At 34.8% G+C, this 27,415-nt stretch overlaps 2 protein-coding genes across 2 annotated transcripts in view; one reads left to right on the plus strand and one right to left on the minus strand.

Moving 5' to 3' along the window:
* Window positions 1-27,415, plus strand: part of LOC112054493 (calaxin) — a 292,161-nt gene that overhangs the window by 46,003 nt on the left and 218,743 nt on the right. The gene's annotated exons all lie outside the window — the stretch shown is intronic.
* On the minus strand, window positions 5,547-26,488 carry LOC112050119 (uncharacterized). Its single transcript, XM_052882025.1, has 14 exons — window positions 26,090-26,488; window positions 22,075-23,529; window positions 21,331-21,412; window positions 20,324-20,392; window positions 19,461-19,529; window positions 14,276-15,500; window positions 13,466-13,670; window positions 12,135-12,447; window positions 11,586-11,799; window positions 11,484-11,505; window positions 11,274-11,395; window positions 9,749-9,932; window positions 7,642-7,806; window positions 5,547-7,036 (listed from the first exon to the last, which is right to left on the minus strand). Exons 1-14 carry the CDS (start codon window positions 26,180-26,182, stop codon window positions 6,542-6,544), a joined length of 4,713 nt encoding a protein of 1,570 aa, XP_052737985.1. The 5' UTR covers window positions 26,183-26,488; the 3' UTR covers window positions 5,547-6,541.

Here is a 27,415-nt window from a genome sequence, read left to right on the forward strand (position 1 = left end):
ACCGAGCTTAACCAATCGCGGCGCGAGTGCTCCCGAATGTTTGTAATTATATAGCACGATCAAAAATTATTAAAAAACCGATAAACCGATTCTTCAACCACTTGCAAAATTTTTAAATTAAGAATAAAGAAAACAATACACAAATACGACTTGAATATTATGATTGCTGGATCAGAAAAATAAATAAAAGATTTGAAATACTAATGGAAAAAAATTTATTACTTTTGTTTCGCAACATGGTGAGATTTTTATTTTTCTGGTATACGTAAATCGTGATAGTCAGAGTTATTAGGATATTATATAAAGAAGTTTGAGAGATAGTGATGTACAAGGGGCCGAAACTTTAGTACAAAGGTTTTTGAATATATGACATTATGCGGTAATAAATTTAGTAGGTTCTAGAGCTAGAAAAATGTTACGAATTATAATTAGAGACAGACAGTAAGTGTAAATTAATTCCAATTATGTTCTACATAGTCATTTGGACTAGTGGTGTATAACCAAGGTAAAAAAAGAAAGAAATAATAATCTTTAATTCAATAGAAAAATATTTTTGTCGCTTTTTTGTTTTTCTCAATTGTTTTCTTCAACAATTTAAAAATTAAAAATTTCCATTATAAATTGCCACTGACTTTATTTCAAAAATATTCGTATGCGGAAATAATGTCGCTACTATATCCAACAAAATGAAATGAAATGTTAATGTTATTTAACTTTTGTAACTTTTGTATCTTTTGTAATTTTTAAAAATGTAAACTGTAAAATTTTTGTAATTTATGTACTTGGAAATAAAGGCTATATTATTATTATTATTATTATTACTATATCCAACATTTTCATGTATTTCATGATTCACTTCTTCTCCTTGGTGTATATATTCTTAAAATGATATTTAATTTCCTAAAATGCACACAACTGAAAAGTTGGAAAACGAAACGAATATGGAACGTATTCGTTTTTTAAGATGACGTATAGTAACGAATATTTTAGTTTAGTTATTTCAGATATAACGATACCTACTTGATATCGTTACGATGCCCGCGGTTAACTTCTCAACCCTACTGATTGTCTTTGGTTCATAGTCAGCCATTATTGTTGTTTAAAATTGTCATCTAAGAAAATTTCAAGTATATATATTAATGGTCTAAGTACTTAGTCGATGTTTGCTGTAACAACAGTTTTTATAAACGCGTTAGATCATTGATTTTTGATCTTTGTCAGAGGGGTTACAGTTAGCAAGGCAGTACCTTTATTAATGGTCGAAGGAATACAGCGCCCTCATTTATTTTCTACTCATACAGGCCGTACTAGTGTTCTGTGGGCCGTACAGCAGACTACTTTAGTATTGTAGTCAAGTACGATAAATTTTTGGGCGGTAAATATAAAATTGTTCGTACTCTATTAAAATACTTAAGTACAAGCCGCGGCACGTAACTTTAGCGCTGACCGTTTATGCGCAGAAGTCTAAAATACGGTATCGGAGGGGGGCTGCAGGTATGAAGGGCGGGCGTGCGTAGCGTCCGTAGCGGTGATTGGCTCTCTAGTCGTATTCGGTCCCCGGCACTGATACGACGCTCCGCGAATTCCCAGTGTACTGTCGCGTTCTGAATTGTTTTGTTATTGCTATTAATTTTTATTGTTGGTTTTCGTTAAGTTTATTTGTTAAATATATATATTTTAGTTTGTTTGAGACTTTACAGTGAATATGTCTAGAAGAAATACTGTTTTGAGAAGACAGGCACGGAAAATGGTGCATGACGTGCATTGTTTTTTAAAAAGAGAATCTTCTGAATTAATATATACATTCTATATACTTGTTAAAAAAACGATGTCTTTGAAAATATTTGGAAATTTGAACTATAAACTACTCGTATAACACCTACACTGTGAACTTTGTAATATAGAAGTAATAACCACAATATTTTATTTAATAAGTATAATATAATTATGCGTGCGTGACAGTACCTATGCACAACTATACCCCACATTTCGTTTATAGCTAGACTTACTATTTAACATAAACATTAAAATAATGTCATTAAAATTATTTACTTATTAATTAATAAACGTAATAATTGTATTGTGTGCGCGACAGTACCGATGCGCAGCTATCCCCACCGTGTTTCGCTCAGCGCTAAAGTTACGTGCCGCGGGTAATAGTCCGACCTAGGCCTTATTAAAGTTCATTAGCTTTCTACTAGATTGAATTTTTTTTTTTTCATATTTTATTCAGACGTGATCTGATAAAAATTTTAGTTTTTAAATCTAGATTCCTAATAATTGGTCAATAACTTATAGATTATTCAATAATAATATTTGCACGACTCCTCATAGATAAACTGTTCCCCTCTTAGGAGTGGGTCTGACAATAGTTCAATAGTATATCCACGATTTATAGGCATAAGCACGCTTAAGTAACTCATCTTGAAGTGGGAATTAAATAATTAAAGAAACAACTTTATAACAGTCATTTATTAATCTTTTGTTTTTTATTAAAAAAAATAGGATTACAAGAAAATCAAGAAATCCTCTTTCGTATTACGAACATAATATGAATAATGCAATTTATTATAGAAATAGATGGTTATCAGACTCAAAAAGCAGGAGGTACCTATGCTATTTTGTCACAAATAGGTATTTAAATATAACATGCTATTTATTATGAATTCCATTATAACATTAAATTAAATGTCTTTCATTTTTACATTTGAGGATTTCATGAATACAATCAATCATTATGATGAAAAAAATTAACAAACACATTTGTATTGAAAATACTATTGAAACAAGTATGTTTAATTGTATCATTATCATTTCATCATTAGAATACAATTATTGAAAATTTATTTCTTCCGAAAATACCTATACTATATTTTCTATAACTATACAAGGCGATGCTTTTTTTATCAGTAGATACAACATTATATTTGATAGTATTAGAAAATATTTAAATAAAGTCACAGAGTAAAAAAATGTTTAATAATTTCATAATCAACATCTTTTATTCATCATGTAGTATTCACCGGCTTCATTGTGCGGCTTGTAAGACTCATTCTGGATCATTCTCAATTCTGTGGGTGGCAACCTGACAATTTTTTTTTTCATTTCCTGCTTCAGTCATTTTGTCTGTACTTTTAAAATGTTTTTAAATCAATAAATGATGTACACTGTTACACTTATAAATATGAATTAGAAATTAAAGCAATGTGAACTTTAAACAGTAATAATTAGGTTGGCTTTAGTTTTTTATATTATAATCAATACTTATAGTATGAGATCCGGCATCATTTATTTCATATCAATATTAAATAACAGATGAGAGTATATATTTCTAATGCCAGATTTTAGACCATAACTTTATAAATAGGGACCATAACTTAATAATTAGGGATCCTACCAGCCAGGGATTACTAACAAGCTAATTTTTTGTGAGTAGCTTCATCTCGATGAGAAGATCAACTTTTTTATTTACGAAAATTCTTGATTCTAGTAGCTAACTGAGTTACCAGGAAATGAAATCTCAGGGCGTCGGGACGAGCAACAGTAAAAAAAACAGCTGGTTTGTAACAACTTTTAATAACCTCGTTATTGAAAGGATGGTAGAGTAACAAAAGTTGTTACTAACCAGTTGTTTTTTTACTGTAGATTAATACAATAAAAGTCATACAATTTAAAAGCCACATTATCCTACAAATTGCGTGGTACATTATCTCGTTCAGACGCTCTGAAATGTTAATTTCCTGGTAACTCAGTTAGCTACCAGAATCGAGAATTTTCGTAAATCAAAAAAGTTGATCGTCTCATCAAGTTGAAGCTAATCACGAAAAATTAGCTTGTTAGTAATCAGTTGTACAAAATGTTCTACGGATCCCTGACTACAAGATATTTATGACCGTAAAACATAATATTTACACGAACAGTTTACAAATAACTACAACTGCCCCTTACTTTTAAAATTTTAACAATAATTAACTTAAAATTAATTACATAATCATGCATTAACATGCAAAAACAATAATACCTACTACTACTAGTACAACTTAATAAAAAAAATATTTAAAAATAAAGTATGTCATGAATTTAAAACTTCTTCTGCATAGTGTAAAGTAGTTTTGTATCTTGTCTTGTATAAATATTTCATTTTTCGTCGAGCACATTTTAAATTTCACAAAAATATTCGATTCGTAATTACATAATATTACATAATAACAATAAATTGTAATAGTCACTGTTATTAAAAATTCATAAAAAAGGAACATGCAATTTTTTTTTTATTAAATTATTATTTGATGTAAATATTTTGTTTTGGGTTCAGTTTAGCTGCAGATTTGATAGTAAAAGTGTACACAGGCGCGTTATTGTGAAACTGAAGGAGTTTCAGCAAAGCAGAAAGCATAAATTAACATCTTTAAGAAGTTGCTAAGCAACGGTTTTAATCAAATTCTAATAGGAGGTTCTTAAGTTGATTGTTATTAAACATGCTCCAATTATGCTCCCTTGTGTCACTATAATCTATACTTGTAAAATAAATCTGTAAAGAGGTAATTGACCTCTTTACAGATTTATTGTACACTGTACTGTACATGAAATATATTTCCAAAAAGCAATCTGCAAATTTTTTGTCTGCCTGTCTGTATGTATGTACGTTATAGAAACAAAAACTGCTCGACGGATTTTAACGAAACAATTAATCTTCATACTCCTGAGCAGGTTATAGTATAGTTTTCATCACACTACGATCAATAGGAGCAGAGCAGTGAAGGGAAATGTTGGGAAAACGGGAGAAGTTACTCCATTTTTACAGCAAATGGATTAAAGAGGTCGAAGGGCGGACAGATTCGGTAATATAACAATTTTTTTTTCAATCAAATCAATAATTAATTTAACAAACAAAAAAGAAAACACAATTTGCAACATTAAAAAATAGAACATTTTCAGTTTAGAAAATTAACAAAGAAAAAAATTAAAGCGCGTCAAGAGATTTTTTGTAGAATCATGCAGCATGCTGTTATGTTCCTATAAAAAAAAACTAAAAAGTGGCAATTTTTGGAGTTTATTGGAGTTTACTCCTTAAGAATCGATTGTTCATATATAGCCCCCGGTATGATAAAATTATGGGCAGTAAAATTCGATTAACCAATGACAGTGTTACGTTTTTTGTGCGCAACCTATTCTGCGCACATTTCACCATACGCTGCCGCCAACAGCGTGCACATGCGTGCGGGCGCGTACTTCGCGGCCTGCTGCACCTCGGTTGCGCACATTTCACTTTTCAGACGTAAGTAGTGTATGCTGCGGGACAACATACACCTATTTAGACAGTCGATCTGAAAGAGTAAACTCCATTCGTGCGTCGAAGCTGACACTTTTTTTTGTTATTGTACTGTATGCGTCAAACTTGTCCGTTTATAAACATATTTCAGAGCGGAGCTAAGTTTCGCGCACTCTATACTTCTTTCTTTCATCAATACTGATTAGGCAGCAATTAATAATACCTACTAGTATAATTAAATATACCTATCTGTATTTGTTTTACAAGCAAGCCAGCAAGCCCATAACTTGCTCTCACTTGATGTTAAGTGACAGTACAGTTCAAGCTGGTTAAGGCGCTAAACAGGGAGGTACATGCGAATATATAATATTTGTTTTATTTCTTTTAAAAAGAATATTGGCCATATCTTCTTAATATGACCAATGTTCCCATTTCTCTCCAACTAGGAAAGGCTGTATTTGGAATGGGTACGACAATAAACCAATGGGGCGGGGTTCGAACCACCACCCCTTGGTGATGAGTCCGACCACTCTTACCGTTGAGTTATTGAGGCTTATCCTTTGATATGAGCCTGAATAACTCAAGCAGTATTATATCTTCTAGTTGTTGGCGACTTTATTATTTACCTGCACTCACTTATGTTATAAGCCACAACAAAGTACCAAAAGAGATGGTCGAAAATTGTATGGTGCCTAGGATCAGTCATTGTACCCTGGCGGAAATAAAAGAAAATATATTTTTTTACTATTTTTGTGTATACAAATCTACGAATTTACTTTAATTCTTTCAAAATAATATTCATTCTCTCCCAAGAAATGCAACACTTATACGGGTAATAATGGCGGATTGATGGCCTTTTTTATGCAGTAGTCATTTTGACGTTTGCTGTCAATTGTCATGTCATAGTTGCTTTATGGGCGCCATCTTGATATAACTCAAAAACTTTGGTTTCAATTTTATTTATTTCTTTTTATTTAGTTAGATTTATTCACTTATTTAGACTTTAATAAAATCCATGCATTTTTTAAATTTTAACGATACGGGGTACAAGAGTGAACCTGAAATGGACCATCTCCTTTGTATATTCATAAAATGTCTAGTCTATATAAATAATATGCCAAAGTTTCTGACGATGACACTAGACATTCCCCTCAAATAACATTGGCGGATGTTCGTGACTCTTCAAGCTCCCGTCAAATAACAATGACGTAAAATGATGGATACTTCACATATCCAACAAATAACAACGACGAACGTTTCACCACACCACTAGTCCATATTGCAGACCACGACGAAGCGTTCGGTGTCTGTCGTGCTGCATTCAGTGTCTGCCGTGCTGCGCTCGGTGATCGTCTTGCTGCGCCGCTTCTTCGTCTTGCTGCGCCGGGTGACAGTCTTTCTGCACTTGGCGATCGCCTTCCTGCAGCCAGTGTCCGCTTTACTGCGGCCAGTGTCTGTCTTACTATGCTCGATGTCCGTTTTGCTGCATTCTGTGTCTGTTTTGCTGCTTTCTGGGTCCATTTTGCTGCTTTCTGGGTCAGTTTTGCTGTTTTCTGGTTCCGTTTTGCTGTTGCGCTGGGTGTCCGCCTTGGATTGCTCGATTTCCATGGCGCGTTCCATGTGCGCGATGGGCGTCTTGTTGGCGACGTATTTGTAGGGGAAGTCCCTGTGCTCGGCGCGCAAGTGCCGCCGTACGTCCTGGTGCTTGCGGAACGCCTTGTCGCACACGGGACAGTCGGCGTGGAACTTCCTCTCTTTGTGGATCTGGAATGTAGCGAGACATTTTTTTAAATGCTGTTGTTCCTACAAGTATGGGTTGTGTGATTAATAATTTTATTATTATACTAGCGGGCGCTCGCGACTTCGTCCGCATGGAATTTAGTCTTTCACAAATCCCTTGGGAACCACGGATTTTCCGGGATAAAAAGTAGTCTATGTGTTAATCCAGGCTATAATATATCTTAATACCAAATTTCAGCAAAATCGGTTCAGTAGTTGAGACGTGAAAGAGTAACAAACATTCATACCATCAAAATCATCAGTTTTCGCAAATCTCGGGAAACCATGGATTTTTCGGGATAAAAAGAAGCCTATGTGTTAATCCAGAGTAAAATTTATTTCCATTCAAAATTTCAGCTAAATCGCTTCAGTATTAGCGGCGTTATAGAGTAACAAACATCCATACAAACTTTCGCGTTTATAATATTAGTAGGACTAGCCGACGCCCGCGACTTCGTCCGCCCTTAGACCTCTTTAATCCAGCAATTACAGTAATATCACTGTCAAAATGGAGTAACTTCTCCCGTTTTCCCAACATTTCCCTTCACTGCTCTGCTCCTATCGATCGTCCGCTAGTAATATGAATATACCTCCCACATATGGTCCCACTTCTCCCGCAGCGTGGTGAAGGTAGTGCCGCACGAGGGGCACTTGAAGAGCGTCTTGCCCCTGTTCATGTGCTTCCTGTAGCTGGACTCGGTGTAGAACACCTTGTTGCACTCCTGGCACACCAGCGGCTTCATCTTCTGGTGCATCTGTGTACATTACAATTTAAACCACATCATTCATCATTGTTCAAAAAGGTGGGAAGATAATATTAGGAGCATAGTGGTTATACATTATTGATTTAATTACAAATTTATATTTTAAGTGTATTTTAGCTTTGTATGTTTAACAAAATTACTGACTCGAGCTTTGTTATGAAACAAACTCTCTCGGATATATTGGAAAGAGTTACAAATACAACCATCAATCCTATACCTTCTAAGTCGCGGAAAATGAAGTAGTATTTAATTTTGTTAGATTCCTATTTCATGAGATTAGATAAAGTATAATTAATATGGTCACGTATAGCAAGAAATAGGATGGAATGGAAAACTTTAGAGGAGGCCTTTGTCGGAAGACAAGCTGCAGACTAACGACCGTTTGCCGATAGTAATTGTTATTATTATTTTCTAAAAAAAAAAAAATTGTTATTTTACTTAAAGATTTGTATATGAATAACTAATTTGGCATGTTTTTAAATGTACAATGTAAACAAAACTCAGCATTAAAGGCTTTTTATTTTTATTATTTATTCATCATTAAGACTTGCTAGCTGTGTTAGTCCAGAGGATTTGTCCTCTACGGGACATGCACCTCCAATTTATCGGTTATGTGTCCTATATGTTATTTTAAGAAATTAAATATCACACGTTCAAAAGGTAAAGGAGAAGGTAAGGAAACCTAATACCTGAGAATTTTCTCAATTCTCTACATGTGTGAACTTGTGAAGTCTGCCAATCCACATTAGACCAATGTGGTGGTGGAAGCGTGCTAACTTGTTAGGAGTAGGATGAAATCAACACCCCTTTCGGTTTCTACACGACATCGTACCGGAACGCTAAAACTGTGGTAACTAGCCACAGCAGAAGCCTCCCACCAGCCAGACCTGGACCAATTAAGAATACCTCAATCGGCCCAGCTGGGGATCGAACACAGGACCTCCTTCTTGTAAATCCACCGCGCATACCACTGCGCCACGGAGGCCCTCAAACAGGCGTTTATAAAATATGTTTCTATATGGTCGATGTTTCATTGTTGCAATCGTTTTTGTTGTGCAAAGAGCTCCCTAAAAATTTTTGTACAGTTCAATGGTGAAAACAGCCAACAACTTCTAGTTTCTATACTACAGCCTTTCTTCAACAAACAAATTAAAAATGAGGGTATAAATCAATAGTAATTTCACACCTATAATAACAATTATAAAATGACTGAATGTTGGGTTCTAACAACTATTTCTCGTTTGCGTCTTGGTCACTCATGTACACCAGTGCATCTAAACAAGCTCCGGATTAGGGATAACTCTATCTGTGAGTGTGGTTTGTTTCCTTTTTAACTGTCCCAGACTTTTTCATCCTCTCTATAACGTTCTTCCCCCAAAAGTCCCTCATCCTTTAAGTGTTAAATGTTTGTTAATGTTTGTGTTTAGTCCATATTGTAGATTTTTATGTAAATATGTAGAATGTAATAAGATTAAATTGTAATACATGTTTATACTATGTAAATTATTTTAAATATTTTGTTAATATTAATATATGTTATTTGTGTTGTTATAGGTTAGGAACTAACAAAAATATTATGTAATAGTAACTATCTAGTAGATTCTCAAAATTGAACTTGTCAGCTCTCACTGAACAATCTCCTTCATGCCTTCTCCATCTACTCGACACTGGCGAGATAAACCGTGCCCAGTTGGCACAAATGAAAGCCATAAAGAAGAATTGAATTGAATTAACTTCTTCTTAAACTAATGAAAATAATTTTGATTAATAAACTTAGAACAATTAGATATGGTTAAAATGTTTTATATGATACACAATTTAAAATAAATAAGTTATGAAATGACATGCGTTTTCTACCTTAATTTCTAATTTGTTTGTTGGTAAACAGTACTCATCAAGAAAAGCTGTAGTATAGTCACAGTGTATTGCGTACCAGCATGTGCTTCTCCAGGAAGGGCTTGCCGGTGAACTTCTTGCTGCAGATGTCGCAGATGAGCACCGACAGGTTGTGCACCTTCTTGTGCTTGGTGAAGTTGCTGGAGTCGCTGAACGTCTTGTCGCACAGCTCGCACTTGTACAGCGGCAGGCTGCCGTGCTCGCGCATGTGGCGCTTGTAGCTGGAACATACAACATTTTATAATATGACCAATATTCACTTTCCCCTCCAACTAGTCGGGAAAGACCGTGCTAGGAGAGGGTACGACAGTAGACCAACGGGGTGGGGATCGAACCACCACCCCTCGGTAATGAGTCACCGTTTAACAAAGATTGTTAAACGTCAGGGAGTGTGAATTCCGCCTGAAAAGAACACGATTGGCCAACATAGTAGGTACAGTAATATATACTCATTCCTGGAGGGACGCTATATCAGTGGATGTGGAGAGCCGGAAACAACATCTTTTGACAAATGACAAAACGATGTTTTGACAAAACTCCAAACCCTTGAGGTTTGGAATTTTGTCATCAAAACATCGGCGGAAAGTTGCCAGTTTATCAGTTTATCAGTTTTATACGAGATATTTTGAAGAGTATGCTCAGGAGCTATTCGACGTCATACCAACTTCGCCTTTTTACCATCGCACCGTAAGACATCGGGTGTTGTAGATGTCCATAGGACCCGTACAAAACGTTTTGCGTCTTCATACGCACGGCTAAGGTTTGGAATACCCTTCCCAAGTCTCTTCCCAAGTCTGTGTTTTCTGAATCTTATAACTTGGGTATCTTCAAAACAAGAGTGAATAGGCACCTTCTAGGCAAGCGTGTCCTATATTAGACTGTATCTACACTTACAATCAGGTTAGATCATGGTCAAGCGCGAACCTATTTACATTAAAAAAAAAACAACATTCTAAACAGTCATTTGATCGGATTATGGTCCAGAGACTGATCTCCAATAGACAAAGGAACAAGAAAAATAAAATACACACTAGTGGACGCTACCTACATACCCTGCTCAAACCTTACCTAGCCTACTACTACCTTACCTCTACCCTAGCCTACCCCTACCCTAAGTATCATTATGTCTGTCTCCTGGTTCTAAAATGCTTCCCCACCAATTTTCAGCCAAATTGGTCCAGCCATTCTTGAGTTATAAATAGTTTAACTAACACAACTTTCTGTTATATAATATATCCATTTTCTTGTAAAGGGATTCTTATTTCATAAATTTTAGTATCGTAATGTATCTCATTACACACTTGTGCGTTATAGTATTGTAAAACGCACTAGTTTTTATTTAATGAAGTATAACGCACGGTTCTTTTTTAAATCTTACCTTTTTTTACACTTTCTTTAGCACTTACCGGTCACTGGTGTAGAAGTTTTCGGAGCATATCTGGCACTTGAGGCAGCTGTACTTGTGGCGCTCCTTGTGCGCGTCTACCAGCAGGTGCTCGATGAAGTGCCGCTTGCACTGTAAGCAGTTCTGCAACCAGTTGTACACTTTCTCTTGCACTTACCGATCATTGGTGTAGAAGTTTTCGGAGCATATCTGGCACTTGAGGCAGCCGTACTTGTGGCGCTCCTTGTGCGCGTCTACCAGCAGGTGCTCGATGAAGTGCCGCTTGCACTGTAAGCAGTTCTGCAACCAGTTGTACACTTTCTCTTGCACTTACCGATCATTGGTGTAGAAGTTTTCGGAGCATATCTGGCACTTGAGGCAGCCGTACTTGTGGCGCTCCTTGTGCGCGTCTACCAGCAGGTGCTCGATGAAGTGCCGCTTGCACTGTAAGCAGTTCTGCAACCAGTTGTACACTTTCTCTTGCACTTACCGATCATTGGTGTAGAAGTTTTCGGAGCATATCTGGCACTTGAGGCAGCCGTACTTGTGGCGCTCCTTGTGCGCGTCTACCAGCAGGTGCTCGATGAAGTGCCGCTTACACTCGTTCTTGCGCTCGAAGCGCCGGTTGCACTGGAAGCAGAACTGCAGTCGGTTGTAAACTCTCTCTTCCAGGGTTTTCGGTCTGTACATTCCTTGTAGAAGTACTGTGAATAAATACATCCGTATATATCTAATTTTATATCGTACGTAGAGAGACATAGACCAAATTAAATGACAATTAAAATTAAAGTTAATTGTTACCAACAAGTATGAGGAGTCAATGGTCGTAGGGGTCTCAAAGTGCTGGAATAGCGACCCCACACTAGAAAGTGTTGGTCGACCCCCCACCAGGAGGACTAACGACATCAAGCGAGTCAGTGATTCGCTGGATGCAGGCGGCTCAGGATCGTGATGTTTGGAAGTCCCTATAAATGGCCTATGTCCTGCAATGGACGTCTATTGGCTGACATGATGATAATGATGACTACTAAGTACTTACGTAACATCTTCTTCAAAACGTGTTTATGCTCCATGTCGTCAGTGAAACCCTTGAACGGCATTGCTTCTTTCGTAACATCCATAATCTCCAGGTGAGTCTCCCAATGGTTAAAAAACTCCATCGGGTCGACTTTTTGCGAGCAGATCTTACATTGCTGCATAAACTGTTCAGGGTTGTCTTCCTCCTTGCTCGTTATCACGTATATGTTGACAAAGGTCTCCTTTATGTGTGCATTTATGTGCGCTTGTAGTGGCTGAGCGGTTAGGAACTGTCGGAAGCACTTGGGGCATGTCAGGTCTTTGTAATGGTGGACCTTGAAAAAGAAATTGTTGTTTTTTTTTCAGTACTACCAAAAATATTAAACGATTTTTTTTCATATTCTATGCTAATAGATGAGTAATTGGTTTCCAAGGTTTAATTTACTTTCTCAGTTTCGTTTTTAATAGAAGAGAGCACAGGATGTTACCTGTTTATTTAACAAAATGTGTGATTTTTTCATGGTTGGTTAAGTGTTACCTTAAAGAAAATAAAACATAAAACAAAAACAAGTGTTACCTAGTAATAAGCTTATGTTGAAAGTTATCGCATATCAAAATAACATCACTATTGATTATGAAAGAATTTGTTTAAAATAATTATGATCATTGATCATGCTGTGGATGTTTTTGGTACAACTAATTATAATAGATACAATTTCGATTACATTTACATTTCTGTGATGTCACTGCCTCCGCCCACATCTTTTCGTCCAAAATCCCTCTGTGCCTGAAGACTAAAGTATTTTGCCAGTGCGTGTTGGTAGCGATGACTTGAACCAAGGTGCTAGTCTCGACCCCGCATCAGAAAGCAGTGTTGGTCGACCCCCTAACTAGGTGGAATGAGGACATCAAGCGGGTTGCAGGGAGCAGCTGGATGCTGGTGGCTCGGGACAGTTTTATTTGGAAGTCCATGCAAGAGGTCCAGCAGTAGACATCCATTGGCTGTTAACTCAGACCTATACAAATTATTGTATAGGACCTGCCTCGCTTGACATTATTTTTCTGTCAAAGTATATGATCAACGATCTAATGCGATTATAAAAACTGTCTCTATAGTATCGATGTTAAATAGTCGTAATCCGTGTTCGTCGGTTAAAGAGCTCCGTAAAAATACCTTTTTGTGTAACTGAATGGTGTAAAAAACGGGCAAAAACTTCTAGTTTAGTACAAGATATATACCAAATCTAAGCTCGTTTTCCTCAGAAAATGACAGACTATTTTGTTCGTGACTATGAGTGCGATACAGGTCCTTCTATAATTGGTCTGAGGCTGTTAATGATGATGTGTACGTACCTTGCTGAAGTGCGTGATATACTTGTACCACGTGAAGTACCCGGCGCAGCACTTGGTGCAGCGGTACCGTATGGGGCCGCGCGCCGAGCGCCCCCGGCGCAGACAGTTTATGGGGGGCTGCGGGCCGCCGTGCCCCATCTCCCGCAGGTGCGCGCGGTACTCCTGGTGGTGGCCGACGAATGAGCACTTGTTGCATTTGTACACTCTGGAAATAGTTTTTTTTTATTTATAGGGCACCAGGTTACAATCTATACCAGAGTTTCCCCAAACTTTTTTGTGTTTTTTGTGTCCCCTTGCCATGTTTTTCCGTGTTGGGTAGACCCTACTTATTTGATATTGATTTTCTGTATCATATATAATATCAAAAACATATATATTTTTTTTACTTCATAGTTACTTTTAAAATAATGTATGTTTTGATATTATAAGATAATATGATGTAAAAATAGGTACTATCAGTGTATGGGTTATAATCCACTATAGTGGAAACCATTTCATTTAATGGACCCCCAAATTTGTTTTCGCTGACGTAGACCCCTTGCAGTTTGTCATAGACCCCTAGGGGTCGATATAGACCACTTTGGGAATCACTGATCTATACTAACACTAAAGGAACTGGTCACTTTGACTTATATGCATTTACTTCTTCCCTACTCCTAACCCTTCTAGTCTGACAAACAACAAACATGACAATCATGTTAATAATATATATTAAGAATATAGAGGTAAAGTTTGTAGCATTGTAGAGGATAATGGATATACTGAACCGATTTTTGAAATTATTCTTCCTTTTTTTAAATATTTACTTACCTTTTTTGCAGCGAATTGTACACAACCAGTTCTGTAGGCTCAATTGGCTGCAAATCTATTTCATCTGACGTCACTGAAGCATTTGTTCCTGGATCCATTTCATATTCAATTGCTTCACTTTTGCTTTGGTCTAATATTATCATATCGTCTTCCATTAGTTCTTCTAGATTTTCTTCTTTTATAGAATATGTTAATTCTTCCATTCCAAAGTCAACATTAAAATCGGTGTGTGGTTCTTCGTCAACAGGTTCTTCCTTTACTTGTACACTAAACATATTAGTATTATTGTCAATACCAATTTTAATACTGTACTTATCAATTTCGTTAAACGATTTGTCATTATTACCTTCTGTATTAACAATATCACTCAAATTACCAATTTTAGTCTTTAATATATCCTCATTAGATTCACTTTCATTTGAATTAATTTTAGCTTGTATTTTACATATTTTTATATTGGGGTTGTCAGTTTCAATATAAGTTTTCAATTCAGCATCACTTTTTAATTTATTTTTAACATTGTTTCTCTTTCTAACTGTATTTTTTTTACATTTCATGTCAGTTTTCGTTTTTTGAATATCCATAATGGTTTTGTTGTCAGCGTCAGGAGTGGTATTAATTATTTCAACCATGTTGTAATTCTCCTCTGGCATATCTACTGGTTCTTCTTTAATTGCCACATTTTCAATGTTAATGTCAGGCTCTAACATGTCAGCTTCTTGAGGAGGTACTACTATTTCATCATAGTCATTTTCTTCTTTGATCACTAAATAGGGATCAAATTTATTCAATTCATCGGGTGGAATAACAAAGACGGAAACATCTTTGTTATTAAATGTATCTGATTTGTTTCCGGTTTTGGCTGCTGCATTGTCTGGCGTATCATCAATTTGATAATCGGGATCATATAGCTCCTCTTTTATGACATGATCCATACTATCTAGGTAGTTTTCAGGTAGTGTATCGTCAAGAACATTTGCCTGTGTGTCATCGTACGTTATTGTATCAACAATAACATCTTCAGTGTCACTTGGTATACTCGTATCATCAAAAACACTATTTTGTGGTATATTAGAGATATCATCATCTTCCTCTTCTTCAGAAGATATTATTGTGATGTGATCATATGTTAGTGGATTTTCAGGAATTTTTATTCTCGTCTTGCACGTAACAGTGTGCAGACTTTCCGTTTTTACAATTTTAATCTCTTCTTGTTCATTATTAGCTGAAATTTGAATAATATTTCAATAATAAATAAAAATATATCTTTATTTCAATTATGAGAAATTATATTTTAAACCTTTTTTAAGACTTTATTTTAAATATACATTTATAAATTATTCATTTAAAAACAACAGAAAAAGAAATAATAAGAAAACATTATTAATTACTAGATACACACAAAACATATTACTACTAATACTAGACACAAAACATATTTTTGTTATTAAAAAGTTTATAAAATCCCTGAGAAATTCTATAATAATGAAACATACGCTATTGGTACGTTTGGAAAGTGTCGCAATTTTCCATATCAATAAGTTCAGGCAGCCATATAGGGGTTGAAAGTTTGTATGGAAAGTCCTTCATTTTTAGAGTTACAGTTTTAAAAATTTGTTCATAAATCATAAAAAACAAAAAATACGAAATATAATGTAATTCAAAAATTTGTTAAAAATTCAACCCCTAAAGTGGTGAAATAGGGTTTACGAATTAATGACGTCGTTGATTCGCTAATCGTTAGATTTGTATGGGCGTTTAAACAAAATTACAAATATCTTTGTTATTTGTGCGTTTAAAGGTCAAATATTGAAAAAAGCTATAAATATATGAAAAGCTATAAATATATGAATTTTTATCTAATTACTATGAAAGAAGTTTATTAGATTTTAAAATTTTATAACCTTATTTATTTTGCAATCCTACAGTCAATCTTTGTTTTTTAGATATTAATTAGTTAATATAGACCATACTTGAATGTCTTATAACAATCAATATATTCAAACCTAGTCATCATCCATCCATAGAGAAAGGTTTATTTATTTATTTATTTATTTTATTAGGATAACCAACAGCTATTACAATTTCACATGTTAAAGATTTACATTTAAATAAATATATGAGTAGTTATTGCACAGCTAATTATAGGTTAACACAGCATACACAAATTAATATTATGTCAATACTACAGTTGTCAGAAATGAATGAATGTCAAATTACACAATACAAATTAATATGCAACAAATGTCAGACTACAATATACTAAAAGGAATAAAATTAAAAAACAAGTCATAAAATTAAATATAAAAAAACAAAAAAAAAATGATATCTAAAAAATTACAAAAAAAAAACAAATTACATTACTAAAGATTACAAAACAATTACAATAAAAATATTATGTTATTACTTTTATTACATGTCATTATTATAAGTCAATTATAATATTATGTCAATACCAGTTGTCAGAAATGAATGGATGTCAAATTAAACAATGCAAATTAGTATGCTAAAAATGTCAGACTACAATAAACTAAAAGCAATAAAATTAAAAAACAAGTCACATAAAATTGAATATAAAAAACAAAAAAAAAAATTACAAAAAAAAATCAATTACATTATTAAAGATTACAATACAATTACAATTAAAATATTATGTTATTACTATTATTACATGTCATTATTAGTCAATTATTAATTAAAAGTCAATTATTACTGGATGTCAAATAATATTAAGTATTGGCTTTTAATACATTCGTTACTAAGCGCTTATAATTGTTGAGATTATTGTGGAATAAATCTATATCCTTTTGATGTTTCACACACTCATTGAATAAGTCCGATACCCGAGGAATGGGAGAAAATTTGCCTAATTTTGTTCTGTAGGTCTTATGATACAACAAATTACAAGGGTATCGAGGCCTACTTGAGCGCGGTGCTCTAATCGAAAAACTTTGAATCATATCAGAACAGTCAACTTGATGGTTAAATAACTTAAATAAGAATGTCATAGCCATTAAGCCTCTTCTAACTAAAAGACTCTCTTTCTTAAAGTAAGAGAGTCTGTCTTTATAATTATGCAGATTGATTTTAAATTTATAAGATATCTGTCTCAAAAAGCGTTGTTGTACTCTTTCAATTCTTTGTATATGAATTTTAGTATATGGCGACCACACGGTGCAGCAATATTCGAGTTTACTCCGAACATAGCAATCAAACAATCTAATTATAGTGGACTTGTGCTTGAAGTTTTTTGAACTTCTCATTACAAATCCTAACGATTTATTAGTCATTTCTAAAGTTTTGTCTATATGGGGTACAAAACTCAATTTGCTATCAAAAATTACACCTAAATCGCGAACTGTCTCAACTTCAGCTAGTTGCTTGCCATTAATATCATATAATGATAATATTTTGTGTTTTTTCCGTGTAAATTTTATGTGGTAACATTTTTCAACGTTTAAAAACATTTTATTGTTCTTACACCAATAATTCAATCTCCCCAAATCTTCCTGTAACAATTTTATATCTGAGTCACACCGAACAACTCTCGTCAATTTTAGGTCATCTGCAAATAGGCTCACATTACTGTTGTAAAATATTTTGGTTATATCATTAATAAAAATGTTGAAGAAGAGAGGTCCTAAGTTGGATCCCTGTGGTACCCCTGATAGGGCTATAAACATTCCTGACTTAAATCCGTCGACCACCACAACTGACTTTCTGTTAGCAAGATATGATTTACTCCACATCAACAAAGTGCCTGAGATACCATGAGCACGGAGCTTGGACAGTAACAGACGGTGATTTACCTTGTCAAAAGCCTTTGAGAAATCAGCATATATAGCATCCATTTGGTGACCATTATCAATGCATTCTGCAATATTTGTTACATGCAGCAGTAAATTAGTGTTAGTAGATCGTTTGCACATAAAACCGTGCTGCTTGTCACTGATGTATTTTTCTAAGTGATTATACATGTGCTGGTAAACTAATGCTTCAAAGGCTTTTGCAACGGTCGATATAATAGATATAGGGCGATAATTCTTAACATCGTTCTGTTTTCCAGACTTGTAAATAGGAACTACTCTAGTTTCTTTCCAAACATCAGGAAACTGTCCATCTCTTAAAGATCTGTTATATATTATGCAAAGTGGCAAGGATAGTGGCCACGCGCATTTAATTAAAAATATTGGGGGTATGTTGTCAGGGCCAGCTCCTTTATACTGGTCAAGTCTTTTTAATTTTTTAAAAACAGTCGAACGGGAAAGATAAAGATTATCTATTTCATCACACTCATTTAAATTTACTAAACTTAATTCATTTTTGTCTTCTGCATCATGTTCATATACTGAGGAAAAGTGACTTGCAAATAGTTCACTTACAGACTTAGGGTCACTTGCTTTTTTATCATTCAAGGTCATAATTGGAGGGTAAGCACTATTTTTATTCCGAATGTTTTTTAAATGAGTCCAGAAATACCTCGGATTTTTTCCTATGGCCATTTCTATTTTATTTATATAATCATTATAACAAATTGTTATTAATCTATCACAATCTTTACGTAAGTATTGGAATTCTAACAAATCTAACGGGTTTTTATATTTTTTTACCTTCTCGTGATATTTATGTTTTAACTTAATAAGTTTTATTAAATTAGAAGAAAACCAGACAGGATAAGTATTACGTTTGTGTTTGCTTATGGGAACGTGTGAACATATAATATTACGTAGAATTTGATAGAATTTTGTCACCATTGCATTTATATCATTACACATAGCAAATGCATCTATCCACGATATGATATTTAATTCGTTAATAATTTTTAAATAGTCTGCTTTATAGAAGTTCAGAGAATTCCTAGATTCATTCACCTGCTTAGAGTCAGCAATATTTTGAGATATTGTGATTTCTAAAGGGGGGTGATATTTATCCACCTTTCTAATTGGATGTTCACATTTGCTAACCGTTATCTCTTCGTTTGTTAATATTAAATCAAGAATTTTATTTTTATGGTTATACGTTAAATTAAATTGTTATAAATTAAATACCTAAAATGGTAACCTTTCTCTTGAACCATATTATGTATTGATGAAAATATGTTGCCTAATTTAAATGATTTAAGCGTACAGACGGCGGGAACAATTTGTTGTATATATGTTAGGATACTAATAGAGATAATAATTACCTTTCTTTCGCTCTACAGTTTTTGCACATTTGTTTTTGCCCAAAGACTCTGTACTTCCTGATCGTTCACCTTGATTCACAAAATAGAAATAATAATTAGTATATTTTTATAATAAAATCGGAAAATCCAATCTCGTAAAGTATTTTTTAAATGAAAACCAATATTACAGCAGAATTACGATTGTCTAGTGTGTGTAAGGTCTCGTCTTGTCTTCCTGTTAAAGTTCTATTAAAATCGTTTTAGCCATTCCAGAGAGTAGAAAGTCAAAATTCTCAAAATGTTCATTTAGTATCATGTAAATAATGAAGCACTTGAGAAAACACAGTTATTTTTGAAAACTACTACCTACTTTTATTTGTATTGTACTTTTATTTGTATGTATTGTATTGACACATAAATCTTTTTTCTTGAACTACTCTAATCTATTGAAGAAAACAACATTGAAACCAGTTGCAGAGTTTAAAAAATCTAAGATGGCAGGATCAATTTTGTTTTATATATATTTGACTGCCTCCGTGGGGCAGTGGTTACGCGGTGAAATTACAAGATGGAGGTCATAGGTTCGATCCCCGGCTGGGCTAATTGAGGTTTTCTTAAATGATCCAGGTCTGGCTGGTGGGAGGCTTCGGCCGTGGCTAGTTACCACCCTACCAGCAAAGACATACCGCCGAGAGATTTAGCGTTCCGGTACGATGTCGTGTAGAAACCGAAAGGGGTGTTAATTTATTTCTCCTCTTAACAAGTTAGCCCGCGCTTTCATCTTAGATTACATTATCACTTACCATTAGGTGAGATTGTAGTCAAAGTCTAATTTGTTAAAAAAAAAAAAAACATATGTTAAGATAAATAATAAACAGAATTACCTTGTAGTCGCTTCGCAAGTATAGGACTTTTGCTACAGTTCAAAAACTCTAAACGTCCAGATGGTTCACCTAGATTCAACACAAGGGATATTTTACTATCAGCCGTAATCTTAATATAAATAATATTATAAGTGCGAAAGGTCATTCATCACGAAATCTCGCAAACCACATGTACAATAATGAAATTTGACAGGGAGGTAGTTTACAGTTAGTAGACGTTCACTAAGAATGAATTTTGCAAGAGGGCCGGATTAAGACCAGTAGCGAAGGCTGAAATTTTGTAATAGGTAACCCGAACATGTGCTTTTTGCGCGCAGGCGTTTTTTCAAAGATTGTAGAAATGCTGTGGTAATATTACATTTACTCGAAATATGTAGGTACATATATATGCACATATTTCGAGCATATAAAATAATATATAATTATAAATATGTACAAGTATGTATGGATTCTTAAAAGGTAAATTCTCTGCTAGGAATCGGGTTGTTTAGACTACTCGCTACTAATACGGACGAAGTCGCAGGCTAGTTTACTATAATTTGAGTAGCTAGATAATAACTAATACATCGATCTCCTATTAAAAAGTGGATGCACAATCAGCGACCAAAAAACGTCTCCACTCAATGAGTGCCAAACACAACTTCTTGGCACTCAATTCAAGTAGTCGCATTTGCAAATTCAACCTTAAACTCAATCCTTAAGGTTGAATTTGCTCTGAATTTGAGATTTTATTGAATATTGAACTATATTTAAAGGCCTTTAGGTATAATTTTCTTTACCAATAATTCTAAAACTGTCAAAAAAAAATTAACTAGGTTTTATGTGAAATTTTCTACATGATTTTGCGTCCTTTTATTATAAGAGGTCAATGGCGGGAATCGATTTTTATGTGAAGTTTGAATGCATGTAAATTCATAACTATTTGGTATTTCTAAATAAAACATAAACTCTTGTATTTGCATACATAAAAGCTCTAATGTAATGAAGTTTCAAATGATCTTGCATACCTAGTAACATTCTCAATTCACATTGTTTCTGCATAATTTTCATTGCTGGTGTAAGTATAGCCAACTTTTTTGGTACCACTACCTGCAAAATAACAAAAGTCATCATTTACTTCATTTATATATTAATATTAAATCATCACAAAAAAGTAAATTAAAAATAATCAGGTTAAAGCTGGAAAGGAAAAATTATCCAAATAAAATATATTATATAATATATGTACATATTATTATAATGATGTAAAGTTTGTAACTTTGTGAGGTTTCAGGGGTAAGGTAAGTAAGTTAGCAATTAACATAGTATAATAAGATGTATAGTTTACTTTTTATTTAGGCATTTTTTACAGAAGCTCTACTGATCTACAGAACTATTAACTCTCTAGTGTACTGAACTAACTGAAAATCGTTTCACTGAAAGATAGCCACTTTATTTGTGAGTGTGGGCGATATTTTATATCCCTTTCCCACAGGAACTAGTGTGGGTGTTTGCTAGTTATTATACACTAGCAGACGCCGCGCCGTTTCGCCTGCATGGTTCCCATTCCCGTAGGAATATCGGGATTAAATATAGCCTATAGCACCTGGAGATGCTGTAGCTTCCCAACACTGAAAGAATTTTATAAAGCGGTTCACTAGTTTCTGAGCTTATTTAACGCAAACAAACAGACAATCAAATCTTTTCTCTTTATTAAATTAGTGTAGATTAATTTAAAGGAATGAGAAAAATATGTATCACTATCAACTTACCACATCATAACCAGACAATAAGCTTTTGATTTTGCTTTGTTCAAAGTGTGCGTCTGCTTTATGTCTGTTAAATAAATCCAAAGTAGGAAAATATTTATCTTTTACACAAAAGATACACTTGAAAAGCATGGCGTAATTGTCTGTGTGCTGCAGCAAGTGTTGCATCTCCATGCACTGCTTCCTGAGGACCACCCCGCAGATCTTGCACGGGTAGTGGTGCTTCGTTGCATTCATGTGGATCAACATGAAAGTGTGAGTGTTGAACGTTTGAAAACAAAACTTGCACGACCCTAACGGCGGCTTCAGCGGGCAATCGTGCAACGCTTGCATGTGGAAAGGGTAGCCGCACTGGCTGCAGCACTTCAGCACCCAGTCCTCGGGCAAATCTGACCTGACACTGTGACGTTGTGACATATGATCGTCGAACGCATCGGGGTTAATCTTCGCGGGACACAAGGTGCAGGAAACTATCGACTTATTCGAATTAATCATCTTTTGATACAGCTGACAGTTGCCCTCGTGCTCGAACAACAAAGTGCATGTGTAAAACTTCTCCATGCACCCCTTGCACCTGTATTTGTACGTGTAACTTCCGTTGTGGTCCACGATCGGCGCCATGTGGTGCGCGAGGTCGTTCCCGCACTTCCAACAGTTGGACGCCACCCGGTATTTTTTTTCCCTCAAGGGTGCTCTTCCATCGTGCGCTACCAAACTGGATTCGTGGCAAACGTTTTTGAATTCGAGCACCATGTGCTCTCCGTGAGTCATCACATGCTCTCTGAAGTCGTGGAGGTGCCACCACGCCAAGCCACAGCTGTGACATTTATACAAGAGCGGCGTCCCGCGGATATCCGGGAATGTGTGCCGCCAGTTCTTCCACTTCCTTCGAAATATGCCCTGCAATCTCTGATCTATATAGAAAGGTGTCTCGATTTTCCTTTTCCTACCTAGTTGGTTTCTAATATTGATCTCTATTAGTTTGTCGGCTAGGCTCGTAGTTTTACGTGATTGCTTGTCGAATTCCCTTCTGATTCTGTCTTCAGATATTTTGAAGAAATCATCATTGGGTTCATTAGGAGCTACAGGGGAAACCAATGATCGAGTGGGAACCAAGGCAGGAGAGGGAACCAAGGCAGGAGCGGGAACCAAGGCAGGAGCGGGAACCAAGGCAGGAGCGGGAACCTTAACAAGAGATGGAACAATAGGATTGGGAACAATAGCAGGAGAAGCAACCGTAGCAGGAGCTTTTGAAGGAGCCGTTTGCGAAAGACTCTTGACCGAATCAATTCTTATGTTCAAATCTGTTTCGTTCCCAGCACCCTGGCTTGTCTCATTAAATTCCTCCACCTCAACTTTGACAGAGAATTGCATTGGTTGCGATACAGGAATTTGTTTGCTCAACTTTTTCAATATGGATTTATTTTTCATTTTTGACAATGCCGCCTCGATTTCTTCCTGTAAGTGATATCAGTATATTTTGTTATTCATCAAAAAAATAAAGCGTGACTGAGATTTAACCTGATGTTATCGAAGTGTCAACACAAAAAAAGATGGTATGGTAAATTGGAAGTAGTTTATTTACTGTATAACTCTAAGCTTTTAAAATTATCAATGTCAGTTGACAGTTTGTTATGAATTCTATCAGCAATTTAAAATCCTCAGCAGTCCCGGGTTCAATTCCCAACTCAGATCTACTCTGGTCAGATGTAGATGTTGGCTTCAAAAGTATGCTTCTAGAAGAATGTCCGACCATGTATTCGGCCATTCAATATGATACACGTATGTTAGCAGAGCCAAGAACTTGCGACCCCTGTCTGGATAAGATACAGAGAGAGATGTGCATCATCTAAGCTCATAAAGCTGATGCTTAACAATCACATGATGATGATAGTTTAAAAACATGTTTCAACTGATGTGCATGTAAAAATTATGGAGCTGCTCAAACTTTGTGTATGTAATATTCATAGCCAATGGTGTGCACAAGATTCTCAACTAGGGTATGCACTATACATTCAATTTGTACAATGCGGATCAATTCTTGTTTGTAATGAGTCTTCAGGGTAGGCAGTGCATTTTTGCATCTATGAAATGCACACCACTATTTATAAGGTTGGTCGTTGAATTGTTTATAGAATAAAAAATATTACATAATAAAGAAATATATTTAAAATTAAGTAAGTAGACAAGTAATCTTGTCTAGATAATTTTGAACAACTATGGCTAAAATTGTTCATAGTTTTGTTCAACTTACCATTTGTGAAGGTACATACACAAAGTTTAAGCAGTATCAACATCTTTAGCAGGCTATTTTAACAGCCCACTCCTTGTAAAACAGTATAAGGAGAGATGCCCTATGCCTTATAGGATAATCTTCTTTTAATTATCTATGTGTGTGAAGGTCAGCATTATGGGCTATTAGCCTAACATCTTTCATTCTGACAGGAGACTTGTGCTCAAAAGTGAGCCAAATGTGAGTTTTTAATGAAGATCTGTAGAAATATATAGATGCAATTTTTTTTATAGTAATAAGTCAGATTGATATATTTTTAGTATATGTTAATTTTTTAACATGCCATACTTCAAACTACCCTTCTAATCTTTTGATTTTGCATACTATACTACAGCCCTGTTCAATCTATACTGTTTACCAACAAACAATTAGAAATGAAGGTAGAAAATGCATGTAATTTCATAACTCCTATAATTTACCTATGTATTGTTTGTTTATAAAGTTTTATTCTTAATATATTAACTACTGTAATTGCTGTAATTGTTCTAAGATTATTAATCTAATTTATTTTCATTAATTTATGAAGTTAATTATAATTATTATTAGGTATGAAGTGACTAGCGATTGACATAGCACGCAACATTGTACCGGAATCACTTGGCAGTATGTCTTTGTCAGTATGTGGTAACTATATATAGTATGTGGTTTACAAGACGGAGGTCCTGGGTTCGATCCCCGGCTGGGCAGATTGAGATTTTCTTAATTTGACCAGGTCTGGCTGGTGGGAGGCTTCGGCTGTGGCTAGTTACCACCCTAACGGCGAAGACGTACCGCTAAGCGATTTAGCGTTCTGGTACAATGCCGTGTAGAAACTGAAAGGGGTGTGGATTTTCATCCTCCTCCTAACAAGTTAGCCCGCTTCCATCTTAGACTGCATCATCACTTACCATCAGGTGAGATTGTAGTCAAGGGCTAACTTGTAAAGAATAAAAAAAAAAAATGTGGTAACTAGCCATGGCAGAAGCCTTCCACCAGCAACCTGGACCAATTAAGAAAACCTCAATCGACCCAACTGGGGATTGAACCCAGGACCTCCATTTTGTAAATCCAACATGCATACCACTATGCAATGGAGGCAGTCAAAATACCTACATTAAAAAAAATGTCAATCAACTTAAAAACCTCCTCCTTTTTGAAGTCAGTTAAAAATAGAAATAAACAAACATCATATTAATTTAAATAGGCCAGTAGGGTAAATATGATGATATGAGCTTCATGAGATTCATTTAGAAACATACCTAATATATTACATATTAGGTATGTTTATTTAATAAACGGTACCATTAAATTAAATTAAATAACAAGACATGCATTCTTTCACTCTTGTTACAATCTATAATGAACCGAAATGAAAAGAACTCTCCAAATGTATGCTCTTTACACTATGAGTTTGTTGAGGTTAAGTAAATATGTGTAAAAAAACTTAATCCGTAAAATATCTATAGTTTGTTTAGATTTACGATTATTATAGGCCTTTTCTAATTAAATAAAACTGACTAATTTATGTGGGTAAGTAAATATATATTTTTTTTAACAAAATAAATACAAGTACCCACATGGTATTTAAGCAATTCCTAACAATTAAACATTTAAATATTTTGAACAATAAAAATGTGTTTCGGGATCAAATATCTATGATAGATATATCTTGGTCATTAGTGATTTCAAGGTCTCTCGACTCATCTACGATTGTTCGTAAACTTTCTTACAAAATGGTGGGTCTACCTGCATAACTGCGATATTTTCATCATCGGAATCCATACATTCCCGCAGCACCAACTTCGACTTTCGACTCCTTTTCCTGTTATTTTCATCCATTTTTTCGTTTTTAGCACATACTCTACAAAACTAACACAGTTTACACTTATTGTTCTAGTGAATTTAAATAATTTTCTTGTGCCTTCGCTACGACGCTAAAAACATGATAATATTTCGACAAGTATAATGTATAGCACAACTCAATTTAGAAGAACACAAAAGTAGAGAAAATTTCTCTAAACCAAACGGTATCTTTTTTGTGCGGATTACCGTATCTTGTCTTGTTGCAAGTCGGGTAGTTGGTGAGAGGTTGAGTTTCGTTTGGAATTTGTCAAGTATTTTATTATGTCTAATACACCAATACGTTCAGAAATTAATGGGGTCTAGTCACAGATAGTCATAGATAGTCTGTGGACCTGTGCGCGGGCGCGTGTCCACCACAGATAACACAATACATTGTACCGTAGCCAGAGAAAGTAATAGATACATTTATACTTTGACTTATTAGTTCATTTGACTCATAGCCTAATAATTTAAATAATATTAATTTCGCATTGTACACGGAATATGGGTCCGAAATATATCGATGCTAACATCCCAATGTTACATGATGTACTAAACGACTTTGACTATTTAGACTATGGACCTGTTTCGCACCCAAATACACCAACAACAAAGTCTTTCTTTTTTTGAGGGGGACGAGGTAAACTCACACATCGAAAATATTTAACACCATTAAATATATTCTGTATCCATACACTAAACACATCTATACATTTGACTCACAATTACACACGCGTAGTTTTTACACAGACTAACAAACATATCGCTTAAACTATCCACAGAATATATACACAGAATATTCGATTACTTGATCGATTTTTTGTTTTTTGTCAAAATAATCGATTCTTTTTAAAAATTGTTTATATTACTTTGATAAAATTAAGGTAGAAATACTTACAAATGAAACATTACTTCATCTTTTACTAAACTACAAGATTTTGGCCGTTTTTTATGCCATTCAACTACACAAACCAGCATTTTTAGAGAGCTCTTTACATGTAGAAAACGATTACAACGATGAAACATTGATTCTATGTCAACAGTTTTTATACACGCGTTAGATCATTGATTTTTAATCTTTGACAGAGGGGTAACGGATTTCGAGGCAGGTCCTGTTATTAAAGGTCGAAGACTAAACGACAAGGGTATGGCAACTGTCAAAGTGGCGCTTTTATCGCTGGTACTTAATTAACTGCCTTAAATATGGGAAAAATTAGAAAATAATTTTTA

This window comes from Bicyclus anynana, chromosome 1 (assembly GCF_947172395.1).
Source record: "Bicyclus anynana chromosome 1, ilBicAnyn1.1, whole genome shotgun sequence".
NCBI lineage: Eukaryota > Metazoa > Arthropoda > Insecta > Lepidoptera > Nymphalidae > Bicyclus > Bicyclus anynana.

Excerpts from the sequence above, each read along its gene's own strand:
- LOC112050119 (XM_052882025.1), bottom strand. The coding sequence starts at position 26,182 with ATGGATGAAAATAACAGGAAAAGGAGTCGAAAGTCGAAGTTGGTGCTG. Across the intron at positions 21,413-22,074 it reads TATTGTCTGGTTATGATGTG|GTAGTGGTACCAAAAAAGTT; the intron begins GTAAGTTGATAG and ends GTTATTTTGCAG. Across the intron at positions 11,396-11,483 it reads GCGCACAAGGAGCGCCACAA|AACTGCTTACAGTGCAAGCG; the intron begins GTACGGCTGCCT and ends AACTGGTTGCAG.